The sequence below is a fragment of the Panthera leo genome, chromosome C1, assembly GCF_018350215.1.
Source record: "Panthera leo isolate Ple1 chromosome C1, P.leo_Ple1_pat1.1, whole genome shotgun sequence".
In the NCBI taxonomy this organism is placed as follows: Eukaryota; Metazoa; Chordata; class Mammalia; order Carnivora; family Felidae; genus Panthera; species Panthera leo.
The window spans coordinates 27,106,558-27,127,632 of record NC_056686.1 but is presented as its reverse complement, the minus strand read 5'-3'; the positions used below and the strand labels follow the sequence as shown (position 1 = coordinate 27,127,632).

General features: G+C 53.1%; 1 protein-coding gene across 1 annotated transcript; it reads right to left on the bottom strand.

The window, feature by feature from the left end:
* Nucleotides 1-200: 200 nt before the first annotated feature.
* Nucleotides 201-16,640, bottom strand: TFAP2E (transcription factor AP-2 epsilon). Its single transcript, XM_042952235.1, has 7 exons — nucleotides 16,614-16,640; nucleotides 15,833-16,312; nucleotides 15,251-15,302; nucleotides 4,311-4,533; nucleotides 2,875-2,993; nucleotides 2,195-2,336; nucleotides 201-483 (listed from the first exon to the last, which is right to left on the bottom strand). The coding sequence occupies exons 1-7, from the start codon at nucleotides 16,638-16,640 to the stop codon at nucleotides 201-203; spliced, it is 1,326 nt and encodes a 441-aa protein (XP_042808169.1).
* Between the last annotated feature and the right edge of the window lie 4,435 nt (nucleotides 16,641-21,075).

Here is a 21,075-nt window from a genome sequence, read left to right as displayed (position 1 = left end):
TCTGGGCCCTTAACTTACCAACAAACCATCACAGAGAGGCCACCTCCCCTTCTCCCTCTCACCCACGGTCTCTGGATGAATGTTCTCTTTCTGGCCTGACTCAAGCTCCACCTTTTAATCCGTTCAGGCCCACCCCCAGGAACTAAGGCCTCATTTCAGGCCTTGGGAAACACTCTGGGATGAGGCAGTGGAAGAAGCATTTATTTCCTGTGCTTGGCATCCTTCTCTGAAGCCTTGGTGTCACCATGCCCACTGCCCGCACCACTTAGAAACATCTTGTCCAGCCCCTTGAGTGACTCCAGCAAGTAGTTCTGGAAGGCAGAAAGGGCAGCACAGATGGCGGGCCCACCAAAGCCATGGGTGATAAGGCTAAAGTGTGTCAGGCAACTCTGTACTCCGGGCTCCAGGATGAGTGCTGGGCGGCTGTTGCCCAGTGGTGAGCGATCCTGAGCCATCAAATCTGCAAACTCCTTGCAGATCTGCCTGGTGGAGGGAGGAAGCAGGGGTGGAGGTTAGAGGACAAAGGTCTGAGCTGAGAGAAGGACGTACTGTGTGCAGGGCAATTTTTATATATTTATGATTGCTGACACTGTCAATAGTCTGCAAATGATGGTCATACCCATTTTACAGAAAAGGAAACTGGTTTGGAGACATTAACTGACTTGCCCAATGTCACACAGCTAGTAAATGGCATATGCCAATACCCTACAATCTCTGCCTGTAGATGTCCTACCCACATTCACAATCCAGCTCTACTACCTTATCCAGGAAGCTTTCCTTGATCCCTTCCCCACTCCCATCCCAACACCCAGTGCTTCACAGAGCTTTTTATTTGAAATAATTAGGGAACAATCCAGAATCTGCCTTGAAGAACTAAAATAATAGTTAGTGGTGAATATGAATTGAAGCCTAGATGCTGTGCCAAGAACACTGTATGCGTCATCTCACTTAATCCTCACAACAGATACATACTGTTATTAACCATTCTCACCACGTAAGAAAACTGGTTTCAGATAGGTTTGGTGACCTGCCCAAGTGACTAAGCTGGGATTTGAGTCTAGCTCCAGTTCATGGCCACTATTCATTTCTTTGCATCCTGCATGTGGCTCAGGCAGGAGAACATAACTCCTGTCTCACTTCTGCATCACTGTGGAAGCCAGTCAGCATTTTACACATGACCAGGCCCCAGAGTTGATGAGTTCATTGATGAATGAGCGAGGAGAGCCCTGTCCTGGATATGTTTCTCCAGCTACGATATGAACTCAAACGTCCCAGGAGACACAGCAGTTCTTTGAGTCTGTGACTCCATTTCTGCCTTAGAAGCCCTGAAGGAGGGAGAGTGGAGGTGGGGGACTGGATGTTGTTCTAAGCAGCAGGTGTGAGGGCAGGATACAGCCAGAAAGTCAGTTGCGGTGGGTGGGGTTTGGGCTGGCCAGATTGTAGGGTCCTCAAAGGAGTCTGGACTTAACCCTTCTTACCTCTTTCTGCCTCTTCTTGCAATGGGACCCTTCTAAAAATGAAATCTGAATGGAATACCAGTTCATTAAGTAGGCCTTAAGGCATCGCACAGAACGTAGTTTGAAAATCAATGCAGTAGCTGGGGGCGGGGGGGCATTGAAGGTTCTCGGGCAGAGGAGCAGTGCATGTGCAGGAAATCTGAGGGAATGGTTGGGCACTGGGATGAGGTCTAGGAGTGAGATTAGGAGACCAGAGTTGAGGTTGTAGCATGTGAGTGGTGGTGAGGGAGCCACCAAGGGGATTTGCAGAGGGGTCAGGTGTGAAGCAAGGACAAGAGAGGGTCAACTTGCAGCTCGGTATGTCTTGGTTCCCTGAGGGAAGTCACTGGAGCAAAAGGGCCTATGGGCAAGGCTTAGGCAGGGGAAGCAAGACCACCATGTTGGGACTGGGGCTGGTGATGCCATGGGGCAGTGTACGGACGTGTGGGACGCACACATGGGCCTATGTAAGCCTGGCTGTGACACCATTTTTGCTGATGCATAGAACCCAGAAATGTTCACGTGTCCATGTGTGTCCCTGTGGGGCCACTTGCACATCATGTGTACATGTGAGTGGTGTCCAGCGCACCCATGCTTGGTGTTTGTGTCTGCATTGCACCTACACGTGCCTATGCATGGCGCCCATGACAGCCTGTGCATGGTGCCCCAAAGCACCCATGCGTGGCACCCTCACTCACTTGGCGGCCAGCAGCATGCTCTTGCGGCTGTGCAGTTCCCCGGGGTCAGCGTGCTGTCGGCACAGGTACTCGGCAGCTGCCTTGGCTGGGAACTCAGTCTCACAGACGTAGCCAAAGTCTCGGGCCAGGTGCACGGCCTCTCCTGTGGGGAGGAGAGGCAGAGCAATGAGCTGTCACTACAGCCAGGTGTACCTCTGAGCCTGGAGCACAGCCTTGGACCTCAGACCCCCTGGCCAGGGGCTATTCTGCCCCATCCTGCTTCTATAGATACTTCCTATGGTTTCCCTCCCAGAGCAGCCTCAGACCTAATCTCGTTGCTCTTGGGGCCGCGGAGGATGGTCTCTGAGCTCAGGGGTGGCAGCTGAGGCCACCATGTATCCCAGAGCCTGGGGTTGAGATGATCGAGCCCAGAGTTGTCAATGTCCAGGGAAGGGACTTTTACCTCCTCATCCCTTTACCACCTCCAAACACTGGCCACGCCTCCCCTACCCCCACCTCACCCCCATGCACCTGCATGTGTACGCATGCCCATGCACATAAAGACTATACACATGTATCACACACACCCCTTACTCATACATGACACACCCTCTTGTCTCAGGGACAGCCACACGCTGTCACACTGGGTGACATAGTTCCCCTCATGCTCACACTGACACCCATCCTCAGGCCTCACTCACCCTCCACCAGTGAAGTCAGAAGTGTCACATTGGCGGCCTTGCGACGGCCAGCTGGCAAATTGAGCCCAATCTTCTCTAGCCGTTCGCGCAGGCAGCGGCCCCCATTCTTGGACTTGGCCCTTGACATGCACAGGGGAGAGAGACAAACAGACACTATGAAGACAAGAAAGAAGCATATGTCTAAGTGATCCCAACAGGCCCTTTCTGCCTCCAACAGCCTGTGCCAAGGCTTGGGTCTGGCCCTGGGGATGTTCAGGGGCCTCTCTCAGCCTCTTCCCAATATCTTCCTAACCTCACTGGCTTTGCAGCCAAGATGGGGGTGGGGGGTCTAGCACCCTGCTGTAAGAGCTACTCATATCTCTCCAATCCTCTCAACAGCAGGGATAGCCTGGGGCAGGGAAGGGTAGGCCAGAATCTTGGGGTCCTTTTTCCCCACTTGAGCATACAATCTGAGCCATACACAGATACCCAGGGACACACAGACCCATGTGCAGAACATGCACACAGAGAGACATAGGGACACACAGTCACCCAGGGACACATATATAAACACACACAAATGAACACACACCCAGGGCAATAACAACACACACACATACCCACAGAGTCAGGCATATGCAGACACACGCAGACTTAGACACTCAGGGACACAGAAACACATGTTCACACCAAGCCAGGATCCCAGGGACATACGTATTGACAGTCATGGACTCATACAAGCCTCTCTGGGGTGCTCAAAGAGACCAAGAATAGAGATACGCCCACATGTGCACAAATGCAGCCTCCACACAGAGCTACAGACCTGTAAACACACATATGTCTACCTCCAGAAGCACGTGCAATCACACACAGAGCAGGACACACTCCAGCCAACACACCCCACTAGAAGTAACACAGGAAACCCACACTCATGAGAACATATACTTCTGGCTGTCCCCCCCTCCCCCCCACACACACACTGTCCTCAGACACATCAAAACTCCCAGCCCTGACGCACAACTACTCGACCCAGGCACAAGGATGTGCACAGAGAGGGACAGACACCAAACTATGAAGACAGACCATGGACTTCAAAACACAAACACACCAGAGAGGTCCATGCTCCACAGGGAATGGGGTGTCCCTTCCTTGGGGCAGGGGATAAGACAGCATTTTCTCTTCTCCAGACCCAGCCTTGTCCATTCTGCCCAAAATGGTTAAGCCCTCCATCCCTTCTCTGTGACCAGGCTTCTTTCCCCACCTCCACCCCCAAGCCCACAGACCTGTAGGAGCTGCTGGGGACCTGGGCCTGCCCCCCAGAACAGGCACAGTTCCCCAAGGAGGCAGAAATGGAGATGAGGCTGTGGCCTGGGGTGAGACTGGCCCCTCTCTGCTCCCCTAAGGAGATGTGAAATGACCTCGGATTTGGGCAGGGAACTGTGGGCTGACTGTCCTACCTGCGAAGGACACCGCCCAGGAGGGAGGCATTGAGGCACTCGGGAGGTGAGAGTCGCCGCTGGACCTCCCCCACCGTCACCTTGTACTTGGACGTCGAGCTGAGCAGAGAGAGCCGGCCTGGCACAGAGCAGAAGACCTCACTGGGGTTCGTGATGCCACCAACCAGGCTGTCTTTGGCCAGTGAGAGGGCCGAGAGGCTGCTGGCTTTGGAGGGGATGGGAACTGCAGAACAGAAGCAAGAGCAAGGGAGAGAGAAACACTGAGCCAGGGACCACAGGGCACCGGCTCTAGCCAGCTGTGCAGTGGGAGAGTCGAGGAAGCACTGACTGTGTGCTGGGCACCGTGCCACATGCAGGCACACAGCTGAGTCTAAACATCACAGCGCTTGAGGGCTATCCTACTGTCCCTGCTTCCCAAAAGAAGAGACTGGGGCACGCTGAGGTTAACGTGATTCACTCGAGTCCACTCAGCTAACGGGTGGTGGAAATTGAACCTGGAATTGCCTGGGTCCTGAACCTGCGTTCCTTTGCTGAGCGAGGCTGGTTCCTTATTAAAACCCAAAAAGCTTCTGCAGAGTCCTGGAGTCTGGGCAGGTGCAACCAAAGAGAAGGTTGGAAATACAGAGACAGGCTCCCTGAGTCACTGCAGCAGGGCCCAGCTAGGTCTGCACAAACGAAAGGAGTCCCCAGCTTCCCTGCCTGCTTGTGATCCCCACATTCCACCCTCAGACCAGTGAAGGCCTGGAGACTTTGGACTCCCATATGTCAGGGGCAGGAAGGTTATGCCCCCATTAGGCCTCTGATGCTGTCCCCCTCCCTACCAAGTCACTATGGGATGCTCAAGGAGACAAGAATAAAGAGATACACTCCACAGCCCCTTTCCCCAAAACTATCTACTAATCTATGTAGGACAGAGAAGGGACTCTTTTCTCAAACCCACTTAGATGCTCTTGGCTCAGAAAGAAAGTTCTTTCCATGGTCTAACCTCCATGCTCTTGCTTAGCCTCAAGTGGAAGAGAAAAAAATCGAAGTACTTGCTTCCACTTGGGCTTCTCTTCCTCCAAGGAAGTGAGAGCCTTGGGAGAGACGGTGGTCCTTGTGTGTGGGTTTGGGGTGTGTGTGGATTAGTGGGAGGCCTGGGGCCAACAGTTAACTGAACACTCGCTATGCTATGTGCTACATGGATAACTTCACTGAATCCTCAGAACAATCCATGAGGGGGCTATGTTTACTATTCCCATTGTATAGATGAGGAGACTGGAGCCCAGAGAGGTGAAGCAGTGTGCCTGAGATCACACAGCTGCTAGACTGAGAACCAGTAGCAAGCCCTGGACTGTGGCCTCAAAGGCAGCACTCTTAGCCCTAAGCCATTCAGCAAATATTTGCCGAGCACCGTGTGCCAGGGAACCCAGAGGTAAGCAAGGCTGACCGGTTCCCGGCCTGGCAGAGCCCCTCCAGCTTTTCTGTCTCTGGATGTGCATTCCCACCTTCCACCAGGCCCCCCAGCCAGAAGCCTCAGTGGTGCCCTCCACACTGCCCTCTCCCACCACATTCTGTCCGTCACTTTGCCCTGAGGCTCTCATTTTCCCACTGGGCCCTGGATGCAGTCACTTCTCCACAGGTGCACAGACGCTCACTCACTTCCTGCCCCAAATTTGGCACAGCTCTGTTCTGGTCTCCCTGCCCTGCTTCAGAGGGGTCTTTCCAAAACACGTTGACCTCCAGACTAAAACCCATCAGTGCCCATCACTTCCCTGTGAATCAAATGCCAGCGTCATGCAGGCAGAATGATGTCGCCTATCATGAGTGCCAACTGTATACCAAGTGGACAGCTCTGTGAGGTAGATACTATTACCCATCCCAATTCCAAACTGAAGAAACTAAGAGTTCAGGAGATTCGAATGGATGGTACAGCAAGTAGGGAGCAGAAATGGGTCTTGAACTCTGATCACAGACTCCAAAGTTCACATCCTTAATCATAGTGCCTTCCATATAACACCCTCTTTGTGTTCTGGCTGCTGCCTGCCCCTCTTGCCTGGTTCCACAGTTGTCCTCTAGGCTCTTAACCCACACTGATCAACAGAAATATACTGTGAGCCACATATATAAATTCAAGTTTCCTAGTACCCATTTTTAAAAAAGTGAAAAGAGAGGTGCCTGGGTGGCTCAGTCAGTTAGGCTCTGACATCAGCTCAGGTCATGATCTCACAGTTCGTGGGTTCGAGCCCACAGTTCGTGGGTTCGAGCCCCGTGTGGGCTCTGTGCTGACAGCTCAGAGCCTGGAGCTGCTTTGGATTCTGTGTCTCCCTCTCTCTTTGCCCCTCCCCCGCTCACACTCTTATCTCTAAAAAATGTTTTTAAGTAAAAAAAAAAACATGTGAGGTCAATTTTAATATATTTTATTTTCCCCCACGTGTCAAAAATACTAGCACGGAAACACGTAATCACTATTTGAAAATTACTAATGAGCCATTTTACCTTCTTTCCTTGTACTTAGTCTTCAAAATTCAGTGCGTGTTTTGCATTTATAGACCATCTTAATTTGGACTAGCCACATTTCAGGTGCCCAATAGGCACATGTGCCTGGTGGCTCCCACAGTGGACAGTGCAGCTCTAGACTTCAAAGAGGGAGCACAACAGGTAACAAGTAAGCAAGGTGTGGGGGACCGGGGGCGCCCTGTGGAAAGCCGCTACTTGGCTGAGGGTTACCCCTCAGGACACACCAACAGTGCCAGAACTCCAGGTTTCTTTGTTTGCTGATGAAACCAGGATTCTGGATTTCTATGTGGAATCTCTGGACCTTTGAACCCTGATGACCAATTCAAGAATTTAAAAACCCAGCACAAGCTGCATGGAACACAGTGAAGTGCCACCTGGGATGGGGGACCATCAGCGTGTGAGCTCTTTGAGCCCCACAGAACTGCTCACCGTCCATCCCCATCCCCACCCCACCCCCACCCCCACCCCCAGCAGGCCTCCTCCTTCCCAAGTATCAGTGCGGGCACCATCCCCAGGGCATAGCTTCCTGGCCCCACGACCCCAGCCTCCTGTCTCCCTCCAGCCCTGACCTTACCACACTGAACCTTCGTGTCTGCTTCCACAGCTGTCTTCCCTCCCAGCCAGCAGTGCCTTGAGGGCAGGGTCTTGGCATAAATGGGCATCAGTGAATGTGGGATAAATGAGTGGAGCAAGGGCCCTTGAAACCTGAAATGGGAAAAAGAGTGATGGCCCACAGCCCAGATTGGGGGAGAGGGTGGGCACTGGGAGAGCCTCATCCCTTTGTTAGTGATTGGTAGTAAAAGTGCCCTTCCTCCTGGGGTCCCCACTCAGGCACCAAGGAGGGGCCAAGAGATGAGGGAGAGGTGGAAAAGGGCGGGGGTTGGGGTGGTGGTGGTGGTGGTGGTGGTGGTGGTGGTGGTGGAATATAGGGAGAATGAACAGCACACACTCTACCCCAGGCAAGTTCCCTGTCCCCAGAGCAGGACCAACTAGGGTGAGGCAAGTAAGGCACTCACCTTGGGAGCAAAATTTAAGGGGGCACCAAAAACTCAGCAAGCACGATAAATGGTACTTTAATCCAATCTTTTAAAAAATATAAATTAATGTAAAAAAGCCCTGGTGACAAAATATCAACATTTTAATTAGACACAGGCTCTGATCCTGCCTCGCTGACCTTTTCCTAATCCCAGTCCCCTCCCAGAGTGCGGAACAAAGATATCCTAACTCAACAGACACATGGACACGGGACAGGCAACCAGAGCCATCCCCACCTCCCGCCCCAGTGTCTCCCAGGCCTGTGTACAGGCTCCCTCTTCACCTCTGTCCCTCTGCCTTGAGGGGACTTTTTTGGGGGTGATGGAACTATCCTATATCGTATTGTGGTAGTTATATGAGTATATGTTTATATTTGTCGAAATTCAGAGAAATGTACACATAAGGTTACTTATACCTCAAGCTTGACTTAAAAAAACAAACCCTACAAATTAATAAGTTAAAAATAAAAAGAAGGGCAGAATGACTATCCTCCCTCCCATGACCCCTAGCCAGAGGGAGTAGTCAGAAGGAACAGAAAATTCTCTTCTCCAGCAACCTCCTCCATCCCAACTTCTATTCAAACGAGGGGCTCCCTGAGGCCAGGCCCCATAAGACAAGAGGGAGACCGAGGCTGTGTGGGGCTGTTTGTGCATGTGCAAACAGGGACATATGTGAGCATACGTGTGTCACAAATGACTCTACACAAACCATGATGCCTGTCACGGACAGAGCAAGGAGCAAGATTGTGCATGTGTGCACCTACTCACTGAAGGAGCGCTGATCCCCAGCTGTACACACAGACATAGTTTCTGCCCTCCTGAGTGTTGTAGGAATGTGGCAGCATGCATATGGATATCTGCGAGTGCTTTTGCTCCTGTTGATACAGTTAAACAGAGTGTATGCTGGATTTATGCAAATACAGGTGCTGCTAAGTGTAGGTGCATCACAGGTGGACGTGTGTTTGTGTATGTAAATGACAGACTTTGCTGCTTCCCCCCACTTGTCCTCAGAGCTTCTTCCCTCAAAAATGGCAAGAGGGACGGAACCCAAGGTTAGGAAGGGGATGGCATGAGAAAGGGACAGTCATGGAGGTAAGAATTAAACTAGCACAGACTACAAAGCAGGGACACGGGTGTTTGCTTCCCACACCGCAGTGACTCCCGAGGCTGAAGTGGTATATTCATGGTGTCCCACCCCACACCCACCCCCATCACACAAGCAGAAGCCATTTACACACACACACTCCTACTACAGACACAAGAGCACCTAGTTGTTCAACGCGTCAGACAAGACTCACACCTGTCTACACACTCCATCCACAGGTGGTAGATACTGTCTGACCACTGAATGTGGGGAGTGTGCAACAGATTCTCCCAGAAGGCTGGTTAAAATTTCAATTCCGTCTAGAAGAAAACATAGGAGAAAAATCTTTTTGCTGGGAAACGAGTTCCTGGATACAACCCTAAAAAGCATGATCCATAAAAGAAAATAAAGTGGACTCAGTAAAATTAAAAATATTTGCACCTCAAAAGACATTATTAAGGGAGCACCTGGATGGCTCAGTTGGCTAAGTGTCCAACTTCAGCACAGGTCATGATCTCGCAGCTCGTGGGTTCAAGCCCCATGTTAGGCTCTGTGCTGACAGCTCAGAGCCTGGAGCCTGCTTTGGATTCTGTGTCTCCCTCTCTCTCTGCCCATCCCCAATTTGGACTCTGTTTCTCTCGCTCAAAAATTAATAAAACATTTTTTAAAAATTAAAAAAAACACACTATTAGGAAAATTAAAAGACAAGCCATAAACTTGAAGAAAATATTTGCAAATCACATATCTGATCAAGGATGACAATCCAAAATATGTAAAGAAGCCTTGTAACTCCATAATAAGATAAACAACCCAACTGGAAAATGGTCACAATATGTGAATAGATATCACTAAAAATGATACATGAATGGCTAGTAAGCACGTGAAAAAGTGCTCAATATCGTTAGTCATTAGGGAAATGCAAATTAAAACTATACTGAAGTACACTAGGATGGCTATTATAAATCAATCAGGTGTAGGTGAAGATGTGGAGAAACTGGAACCCTCCCACGTTGCTAGTGGAAATGTAGAACAGAAGAGCCCCTTTAGAAAATGGCATGCCAGTCTCTTAGAAAATGAAATACAAACTTACCATAACATCCAGCAATTTCATTCTTAGGAATTTACCTAAGAGGGATGAAAACATATGTCCACACAAAGACATGCATATGAATGATCACAGCAGCATTATTCCTAGTAGCCGAAAAGTGGAAACAATCCACGTGTCAGCTGATGAATGGATGCATGAAATGTGTTTCCTCTGTGCAATGGAGTACAGCTCAGCAACGCGAGAAGAAACCAACTACTCTCACCTGCTATGACACGGATGAACCTCAAAAACATTATGTTTAGTAAAAGAAGCTTGATGCACCGTTTGCATATTTATATATTCCTTTGATATAACATGTCCAGGATAGGCAAATTTATAGAAAGAAAGATCAGTGGTTGCCTAAGGCTTGAGGTGAGAATAAGAATTAACTACAAACGGGAATGAGGGAATTTTGGGGAGGGTGATGGAAATGTCTTAAGACAGATTGTGGAGCCACCTGGGTAGCTAAGTTTGTTGAGCCTCTGACTCTTGACTTGGGCTCAAGTCAAGATGATCTTACAGTTTGGATGGTGAGTTCAAGCCTCACATCAGGCTCCTTGCTGTCAGTGCAGAGTCCACTTCAGATCTTCTCTGTCCCCCTCTCTCTGCCCTTCCCCACTAGCATTCTCTCTCTCTCTCTCTCTCAAAAATAAATGAACTTTTTAAAAAAAGGCAGATTGTGATAATGGCTACACAAGTCCATAAATTTACTAAAAATCATCAAATTATACTCTTAAATGGGTGAATTTTAGGTATGTAAGTTTTACTTCAACAAATCTGTTAAAAAATGCAAGTTCCAGGGCCACACTTCCACAGACTCTCACTCAATAGGTGTGGAGTGGTGCCCAGGAAATCTGCATTTAAAAATTTTTTTTTAATTTTTTTTTAACGTTTTTATTTATTTTTGAGACAGAGAGAGACAGAGCATGAATGGGGGAGGGGCAGAGAGAGAGGGAGACACAGAATCGGAAGCAGGCTCCAGGCTCTGAGCCATCAGCCCAGAGCCCGAGGCGGGGCTCGAACTCACAGACCGCGAGATCGTGACCTGAGCTGAAGTCGGACGCTTAACCGACTGCGCCACCCAGGCGCCCCCATTTAAAAATTTTTTTAATGTTTGTTTATTTTTGAGAGAGACAGACTGCAAGGGGGGAGGGGCAGGGAGAGAGGGAGACACAGAATCTGAAACAGGCTCCAGGCTCAGAGCTGTTGGCACAGAGCCCGATGCGGGGGCTCGAACTCACAAACTGTGAGATCATGACCTGAGCCAAAGATGGATGCTTAACTGCTTAACCCATAGAGCCACCCAGCCGCCCCGGAAATCTGCATTTTTAAATAAGCATCTCCAAGAGATTCTGATGTATGTGGCTCCTTAGCCCACACTTAGGGTACACTGGTCCCCATGGCAGTGGGGTGCAGCTGGAGAAAGGTAGACAGGAGGGGTATTGACACCCCTCCCAGCCCACTGGAGCCTCCTCATCTCCCCTGGGTGGCTAAGTTTCCTTCGGGCTAACCTTCACTCCCCTGTCCCATGTGGCCCTCAGCTACCATCCAAACTCTGTCTGCATGGGCACTGGTTTTTCAGTCTCTTGCTGGAGCAGAGGCCTGGGAGGCGAGTGAGGCAGGAATGCAGAAGTGCCAGATCAGATCCTGTCTTTATGCAAAACTCGGATTTTTGTTTATCATGGATTTTTGGCAATACCTCTTATTTTAAATTATTGCATTGAGATATATTATTTATCTAAACCTTGCCTCAGAGGTGAGTAGTTCACTTACCTCACCCTAGGCCTGGCCCTGTAGAGATGGACTTGGAAGTCCAGACCCTCCCCCTCCCTTTCCTTCCCAAGAGCCAAGGAGAGCAGAGGAGAGAGTGGCTATTTCCCTCAGCCCCTGCCTTGGAGACCCTGAGAGAGATTGGACCACAGAGCCCACCCTCAACTAGGCAACCACCCACTCTCCTGGTGGGGAGGAGGTATTTTTCTTAATTCTCATTTTAACCACTCCCCTCCAGCTGTGGCTGTAGAAACCCCGCAGATTTCAACCTGTTTAACCTGTCTGGCTTTTTCCACAGTGGAGGGCATTTGCACATGCTGTGCCTAGTGTGGTGAAAATATCATAGCCCTTTGTACACCCTCTCTCCCGGTGCACTCAGACTTCAAAACCCATCGCTCATTCATTCAACAAACACGCATGCACCTAGGGAGACCCATCCTAACCTCTCCTGTAGGAAGCCCCCCAGCCTCAGACACTCAGTGCTCCTCCTCTAAGCTCCCAAGCCACCAGTAGAGATCCGCCTCACTACCTTTCTCCGCTAGAGAATGTTCCCATCCAGGTCTGTCTCCCCCACCAGTCCCACCTGCTTTCTGTGCCCCTAGGAAAGATTGCAAAACTGTAGGTGACAAACATGGGCAGAAAATGGAGGGCTCTTCGCTTCTCCTTGGGTCTGCCTCGGCTCCGTCTGCCACCCCCGGACCCACACCCTGGCTGCAAGGGGCAGCAGACCGGGAAGTGTGTGATGGGGGCGGAGGCTTCGCTTCCCTCCCCTCCAGGACAAGTGCCTAGAGTAGCGAAAGTTTTACAACCAGGGTCTGGGCTCTCGGGAGCTTCCAGGCTCCCCTCCCCAGCGATATCCTGTGGTTGGAAGGCTGCTTCTGGGGTAGGGCTGGGGTTGCCTCCGTTTCGCACCCAGGATCTCAACTGCCCGCGACACAGCTGCCGCTCCCTCCAGGGCCGGGAGGAGCTGGAGGAATCTGATGCGTCAGCCAGCCAAGAATGACTTTCTGTAATTCCAGGGCCCAGGCAGGCCGGTGGGGCCCCCACCACCCGCGGCAGGTGTCAGAGGTCTTCAAGATATTACAGGGGCTCCCGATGTCATCGGTAGGGCCTGAGGGCGAAGAAGGGCGCAAATCCACGCCCCACCCCACCCCCGAGTCCCGCAGCGACAGCGGAAGTCCCTGGCGAAAAGTGCCCGCTGCGCGCAGGGCTCTAAGCCCGGCCGCCTGCTTAGCCACAGGGGCTCCGCGCCGTCACCTGCCTAGGCAGCCGCTTAGGTCAAGACCTCCGGGACCAGCTCTGCCTCGGCTTTTGCAAAGCTCGAAAGCGCCGGCACTGACCCTCTCTCCTCCCCAAAGGCGCGGCGCGCGGGCCCAAGCCCAAGCTCGCGGCTACGGAACCGGGCCCTCCCCTCCGCAGGGGTCCCCGGCTCTCACCCCTCTCCCTTTGCTGCAGCGCTCCCGGCCGTGTGACCCGTCGTCCGGAATGGGGCGCTCAGGTCGCCGCGCTCCACCTCGCTGCGCTCTCCCACCGACAGGCTGGCACTGCGGTGCGGCGGGTGTGTGCGCCCCCGGCCCCGACGTCTGGCGCGGCACCAGCGCCCACATCTTCCCCGCGAGGCCCAGCGGGCAGCCCCTCTGGACAATCCGGCCGCACTCACTGCGGTCTTAGGACCGCCGTCGGGGATTCCGGCGCACACCAAGGACCCGCAATTTATGGCAGCTGATGTCCTTTGAGAGAAACCAACTCGGGGCAATTCCAGTTCCTCCTTGCAGCCAGTTTCCTGACCTGCTTGTGGATTGGGGTTTAAGGTACTCAGAGCCCCAGCTGATCCTTCTACCCTTCCCCAGGGCAGAGGATCCCGAGTTCCTTCCCAAAACGCAAGGGGCTGGCCTCCCCGAGAGAGTCAGTGTGCCTAGCCCCCCTGCCCCCCCAGGCTCTCCAGCCCGGGCAGAAGTCGGGAACTGGGGGCCCAGCGACAGGCTCTTCTTGCCAACTGCAGACCGAGCTCTTACTTCCGACGGGTTCCAAAAAGTCCACTAAACCAACGCAGCGCCTGCAACCTCAGCTCCTGCTCCAGGAAGCGGGGGTTCCCAGCGTCCTCCCCACATAAGTTCCAGGAAGCCTGTCCCTTCATCTTCCCTCCCCCACACCCCCACCCTCCATACTCTAGGTTGTCCAACTAACTCCCAGCCCCTGGTAACCCAGCCCCAACTCCTGGAAGTCCAGCCCCCAGCCCCCAATCCCACTCCAGCCCCCAACACGGGAGGGCAAACAAAGCCTGGGCTTGAATTCTTTCTTTTGAAAAACAACTGGAGCCAAATCCCACAGGAGCAGCACCTGCCCCAGGCACTGCAGGTTTCATAGAATTCCTCCCAGGACACCCACCCCAAATCTAAGGAGCCCACCCAAAGCCTGTACCCCTCTGACTCTCTGTCTCTTACTCTCTCTTTCTCACCTTTTCCTGGCACGTCCAGAACCCAGTCCCCCAAGCCGGAAAATCCACTGGAGGGCATGTCTCAAACCCCTGACTTTTACCAGTGCAGAGACACAAACACCCACCAAAACACACAGGGAGTGATCCTCACATGCTTAGAGATCCTCAGCACCAAAAACAAACAAACAAACAAACAAACAAACAAACAAACAAACAAATTCCAGGACACAACAAAGACCTTGATACACACATAGAGACCCCCAAACACTCAGAAATATACACTAACCTAGTAGGCACACATCACACACTTAGCAACAGACACACTTACACACCAAGAAATACCAGAAAGACACCTAGGAAAGAAACATATAGACATGTACAGGACCCTGAACTCACATCCAGGAGCAAGCAGGCCTTGGCCCTCCTGCACTCAGACTAACTGATGATATTCACACACCAACTCATATAACTCTAAATGTGTAAAGAGGCTCCTGAAAGAAGAGAAGACTCTTCAGGGAAACTCGAGTTTCTCCCACCCCCTAATCGACCCCAAGGCCCTGCTGGACAGGAAAGCTTGCCAGGCTAGGAAATGGTAAGACTCTGTAATGAGGAAATAATTTAATGAAATCCATGGGAATGGCATTCCCATTCCCACCTCTTAGGAGACAGGAAAGTAGTTTAACTTGTTCTGCAAATTAACTCCAGATCCAAAGTGCCCTCCCCTTCATAGAAAGAGGCCAAGCCCCTTTGCGGGGCATGGGTGGCCCGGGGAGCAGAGTGAGCAAGATAGGCCCAGCCCACCCCAGGCTGCAGGCTCTGGGGCCAACATGCCAACCTGCCCAGCTGCCCAGGCTCTGGCCAGAACCCCAGGCTTTGCTGCCCCCCTAATGGACTAGTAAGAGGGTCCGCTGGCCATTGAACCCAGCGACACATAGGAGGCAAACTCCACGGGGAAGGAAATGGGTCTCCACCCTGGGGAATGGGGTGGGGGGCCCAGTTCTGCCCTGGCAGATGCACGATGTTCCTTACCTTTCTTGATCACAGACTGGTCCAGAAGGCTCATTCCCGGCTCATCCATGGCCTGCAAATAGGAGAGGCAGTGGTAAGGGTGCTTGTGGACCTAGTCCCCTGTCACTTCCCAAGCTCCTGCAGTCCCTGGTCTTGGTCCTGTCTGCTCTGCCCTCTGCTCACCACCTACGCTTGGGGTGACCCGCAGGACCAGGACTGCCGTGCAGCTGGAGCCCTGGATACCTCGCCATGCCATGTGAAAGGGGGAATTTTGAACCTTGGACAGGCAAATCCTCTGCTTCTCTCAGGGGGCACAGGCTGCCCCAGCGGGGGCTCAGATGCCCCACGCCGCCCAGCGGAGAGCTAGAGGAGTGGTCGAAACCCCTGCCCATTTACTCCACCGAGGGTTGCCGTGCAGTGAGTCGGTGCCAGGACGCCTTAATGGCCAGGCAGCATCTAACCCAGACGTGGGACTCATCCTCGGAGTGAGAAGTCGCAGGCTGAGAGAAAAGTCGGGCGCCCGCCTTCATCACCGTGCCTCCAGCCAAAGTCCTAAAATCACCGCGGCCGGTCCTGGCCCATCCCGGACCGTTCAGGCCTCACCTGCAGGTCCTCTAGGCCGGGCGGCGCCGCCAGCCCTGGGAGGCCGAGGGGCGCGTCGGCCAGGCCGTGCGCCCCGTCGGCCAGGCCTTGCAGGAGCCGGGGCACGGCGGTGGCGTAGTCGCGGCGCGGGTCGAGGCCCAGAGCGCGGGCGGGCGGCGCCAGCAGGCCGGGCGGCTCTTCGTGGGCGCGGGCGGCGGCGCGGGGCGCGGCCCAGGCGGCCTGGGGAGGCTGCGGCTGTGCCAGGGGTGCCAGGCCGCCGTACGGGTCCCCGGCCAGGTGGGGAAAGGCGGCAGCGGCGTCGGGCGCCTGGCCGTAGGGCAGTGGCGGCTGCGGGTAGGGCGGCGGGAAGTAGGGCGGCTGGAAGTCAACGGCGGCGGCGGCCGGCGTGTGGCAGAGTGGCGGCGCCGGCCCGTAGGCCGCCTGGGGCAGGGACGACAGGCGGGCCCCGCCTGTCGCTGCGCCCAGCCCGTCGGGGCGCTCCTGGGGAAGGAGAGGGGCGCGTTAGGCGGCCCGCTGGCAGCTGAAAGGACCTCGGCCCTAGAGGACCCTCCTCAGCTCGCGGGGATCCGGCTGCCGTCCTGCCCGCGTCCGGGGGCCTGAGGTCTGTCCCAGGGTGGCCCGCGGGCGCCGGAGCCTCGGGCTGGGACAGCGGTCTCTCGCGCGCGCACCCGCACCGTCCGCCGCTGGCCGAGTCCCTGTGGCCCCCTCCCTCCGAGGTTTCGTTGGAGGCGGAGGTCCGGCAGGTCCAGCACTCGGGGTCCCGGGCCCCGAGACTACTCACCATGGCGGGGTAAGTGTGCACCAGCATGGGGTGGGCAGCGCGGGGCACGAGGCGTGGCGGCGGCGGAGCCCTCGCCCGACGGCGAGCGCTGCGGTAAGAGGCGCGGGGAGCCTGCACAGCCCGCGGGGGTCCCTTTGGGGCGGCGGGGTGCCACTCGGTCGAGAGCCGGGCGGGCGGGCGTCGGGTCCTCAGCTGTGGGCGCCCCCGGGCGGATCCATGGAGGCGGGACGTGGGCCGGACGGGCGCTGATCACACTTGGGAAAGTCGGTCAACGGGTGCCCAGCGCCCGCCCTTCTTCCTCTGAGCGCAGCCCGCTCCATGCACTCCAGTTATAGTGGCGGGGGCGCGCTGGGCCTCCGGGGCGCGCATTAAAGAGACACGCTGTGGCCGCTTTCTCCCTTCTCCCCAGCGACCGTTCAAGGGGAGGCGGGGCTTTGGGGCGACCCCATGGGGTGGGTAGCGGGGCGTGAATTCAATCCCCCCCCCCCCACCTCCCGCTTGCTCTGAGACGCCTTCTGGGCTCAAATCCCAGCTGTGGTGAAACAGAGAAGGATTGGAAGCTAGGATGTAGGGGTCCTGGGTTTGAATTTCAGCTCTATCGCCTTTATTTGCTTCTGAGCAAATCGCTGCTCTTCCTGGGCCTCAGCTTCCTAGTCTGTAAAGTGGGTATCCGTCCTTTCGCTAACCACTTCACCGGACTATGGATGTGGCCATCGTCAATGTGGAAGAAATTTGTGGGCTGAAGACTCAAGCCCACTGGCTCATGTGCACCCCTGTGTCAGCGTGCATGCACGTGCGTGCGTTTGTGTGTGTAGAGGACCATCACAATCTTTCTGAATGTTTCTGGATCAAAGACCCTCAAAGAGTGCCCTCTTCACTCAGCCTTCTGGTGGCTGATAACTCCCAGTGCCAAGCCAGGGTCTGAGGAACCTGGACACACAAACTGAGAGAGAGTTGTCCAGCGGGGTTCAGCATGAGTTCCACCTGAGAAGGGCTCCAGATGTTTCTGAAGCCACTAGAGCCTGGGCTGATTGAGTATGTGTGTAACTTCCCCACGTGATGGTGTGCAGCCATCACACTTAGGAGGGCAGGCTGTGTGTGTGTTATCATGGCAGGCACTGGCTGGCTCTCAAGATCATTTTGGTCTCTGCAGTCTCTCCACCTTTCTTTCTCCCCAAACCCAACCCTCTCCTCCTGAGAAGCAGGGGCAAGGATGAAAGAAAGGGAAATGAGAGGAATACTAAGAAGAATAGGAATTTTAAAAAGCAGAAAGATGGGTAAAAAAAAAAAAAAAAAAAAAAAGGCAAGAAGATGCTCAGGCCAAGGCATAGAGGAAATAACCACAGCAAGCTCTTATGACAGAGTGTGCTGTTACTTCGCCAAGTACCTGATGAATACTGAGTTGTATCAGTCTCACATTCTCTGGTGAGGAAGAAGAGGTACAGACAGGTGAACTGGACTTGCCCAAGGTCAAGCAGCCAGGTGAGTGGCAGCACCAGGGTGGCCTGCCTCCAGCCTCTCTATATAGTGCTGGGAATTACTATCCTGTACTGCCTCCCTCTCAGGCACCTAAGAATTTAGTTCTGACTTGCACCTACCTGTGCTCTTGAACAAGTCCCTCTTCCTCTCTGACCTCAGTTCCTGTAACTTCAACAGCAGCGGCCACAAAGTAGGGGAGCGCAGAGAAGACTAGATGTTTTCTGAGGCCCCTTTCCAGTGAAGCAGATGATGAGAAAGGAAAGGTGAAAACATGGAGGTAGATTACAGAGGACAGGCAGATGGACCCGTGGAATGTGTGTGGAGGAGACTTGTACTATTCCAGGGGTACGTGGCAGGTGTAGTGCTCAGGTCTGGGTCATCTCAGCCTGGGGGGCTGTGAGGGAGGAGGCTGAAAGCAGCATCCCTAAGAACCTTCTGGAAGCTGGAACCACCAGCTAGGGTGGTGGGTGAAGCAGAGCTGGACGGCACTGCTACCTCCATGCCCAGGCCAGACCAGAGGACTGGAGTATGTTTGCGTGTGTCTGTATATGCAGGTGTGTGAGTCTGTGATGAGAGGCCTTCTCCCCCACCCTCAAATTCAGCCAGAGGACATCAGAAGTGAGGCTCCAGGACAGGTGTATGTGGGTTAGTGCATGGCATGCAGGTTGGTGGACCCCTATAGGGGAGGTCCAGGAGCAGCAAGGCTGGTAATGCCCGTGCCCAGGTCTGGGGATCCTTCACTCTCTCCAGCAGACTTGGGAAAGCCAGGATGACAGGACAGGCTGCCTGTCCAGTGGCTTCCTTGGGTTTCTCACCCTACTTTGCTGTAGCTTAAGACACCCCTTTCTTGTCTCGTTCTCTTCCTTTCTACTCTGACCACTCCCCAGCCTCCATTTCTATCTCATCGTTCACCCACATCCTTCATGTCAGTTATTCATTCTCAGTGTTGAGGCTTCCACATTTTCTTCCTGTCTACATTCTTCATGAGTGAGTGAGTGAGTTCCTTCTCAAGACTTTAGTGACTGTTAGTTGGCTGTTCTCTTTCAACTTTATCTCTAGTCTGTATCTCTTACTAGATAGACCCACAGATGCAATTTCCAGGTGGATATTTCTTCCAGACATCTTGTTGCAGCCATCTGAAACTTTCCAAGTCCTCGAGTGATCAACATCCCCTCCACCCCTGCTACCCACCCCATCAACATCATGATCAACATCCCCTCCACCCCTGCTACCCACCCCAACCTGCTTCTTCTTCCGTGTTCTACAGCTCTGCACATGGCACCACCATCCTTCAAATTAAAAACAGTCATCCCAGACTCTGACTTTCCCTTCATCCTCATAAGCCAATCCTCATATAGTGTCGTCATTTCTAACCCTTAAACATGTATTTCCACCCCTCTGTCAGCCCTTTAAGCTCCCACACTCTTTCTCATAGACCAGTAGAGTTCTCAAAGTGTGCTTCCTGGGCCAGCATCACCTACAACGTCTACAAACTTGTTACAAGTGCTACTTCCTGGAACTCACCCCAGACCTACTGAGGCAATAAACCTGAGTGTGGGGACTGGAAATCTGTGTTTTGATAAACTCATAAGGTGACTCAGAAGCTCAGTAAGGTTTGAGAACCACTGCCTAGACCATTACAACAACCCCCTAACTGGTCTCCTGCCTTCTTCATTCATTACTCTTCTGACGCACCTCCAATTCCACTTAGCAATACGAGTGACTGGACCAAAGGGGCGCCTGGGTGGTTCAGTCAGTTAAGCATCTGACTCTGGCTCAGGTCATGATCTCACGGTTTGTGAGTTCAAGCCCTGCAAGAGCCTGCTTCAGATCCTCTGTCTCCCTCCCTTCATGCCCCTCCCCTGTTCATGTGCACGTGCTTTCTCTCGCTCTCAAAAAAAAAACAAAAAAAAAAAAAAAAAAGAGTGACTGGACCATGTAACCTTCCTGTTGAAAACTCTCCTGGGGCTTCCCATGGCCCATCTTCAGGGAAAAAAAGTTTAAACACCCTAACCAGCATTCCAGGCTCTTCACAGCTGCAACTGATTTTTCTTTTCTGCCACATGAACTACCTCACAAGAAGATGAAAGGAGAAACAGAGACTGTGTCCTGCACTGGCTTTGGTGCATGGCAAGTGCTCAGTGAATGCTTATTAAATAAATGGTGAGTGGATGAGTTTATCAATTCCTCAGCTGGTTGAGGGATCTTTTTAGGAAGCCTCCATGACCCTCGGTAGCTAGACATAGAAACCAGGTACAATCTGAGGAGATCATCTGATAAATGATTTTGCTTTATGGCTACTGGGAGACAGATGTTCATGATCTGCTACAAGCTACCAGGTTTTGTGACTGTGGACTCTGTCACTCTTCTCTTTCTGGGCTGAGGGACTCCTTGCTTGCTGAGTCATGGAGGAGGGCATTGCTGTTTGCCCACTCTCTGGGACAGATGTGCATATGTGGAGGCCTGGGATGTGCACAGGGGTACATATGCAGACTATCCTGGGCACATGGGGACACACAACATAGAGACACTCTTGGGAAACAATCCTACGCATGGAACACAGGACATGTATTGACACATAGGTGCTCATGTTCAGATATCACAGGCTCCCATTTGGCATACTTGGCATATTGCTCTTCTCCCAGGCTCAAATATTTCCCTCTCATTTCAGAAAGAGAGCTTGCATTTGGATTTGATGTTAAGAAAAAACTCAGGCCTGCCTCCTTTATTGATTGACACAGCCACCCTCCTCCCAGCCTTTGGCAATTTCTCCTGCCCTCTGGGTCTGGCTGGTTGGCAGAGCGGGGAAAATCTGGCACAAGGAGATGCTGAGTCGCCACCTGGTGGTTATATCTCACAACTGCAGCTCAGGTCCCCTTTTCTCCCTCGAAGCTGAATTGCCAAGAGAGAGCTTGGTCTTAAATTAGCCTAGCATCTTCCCCATTCAGGAGCCCAGAACTCTCTGACCATTCCTCACTAAAGT

Bases quoted from the DNA above. Each gene is read 5' to 3' on its own strand.
- TFAP2E (XM_042952235.1), bottom strand. From the start codon at position 16,640: ATGCTGGTGCACACTTACCCCGCCATG. The intron at 15,303-15,832 runs GTGAGGCCTGAA...TCCTATTTGCAG, and splicing joins CCGGCCTAGAGGACCTGCAG to GCCATGGATGAGCCGGGAAT. The intron at 2,994-4,310 runs GTAGGACAGTCA...GTGCATGTCAAG, and splicing joins CTGGGCGGTGTCCTTCGCAG to GGCCAAGTCCAAGAATGGGG.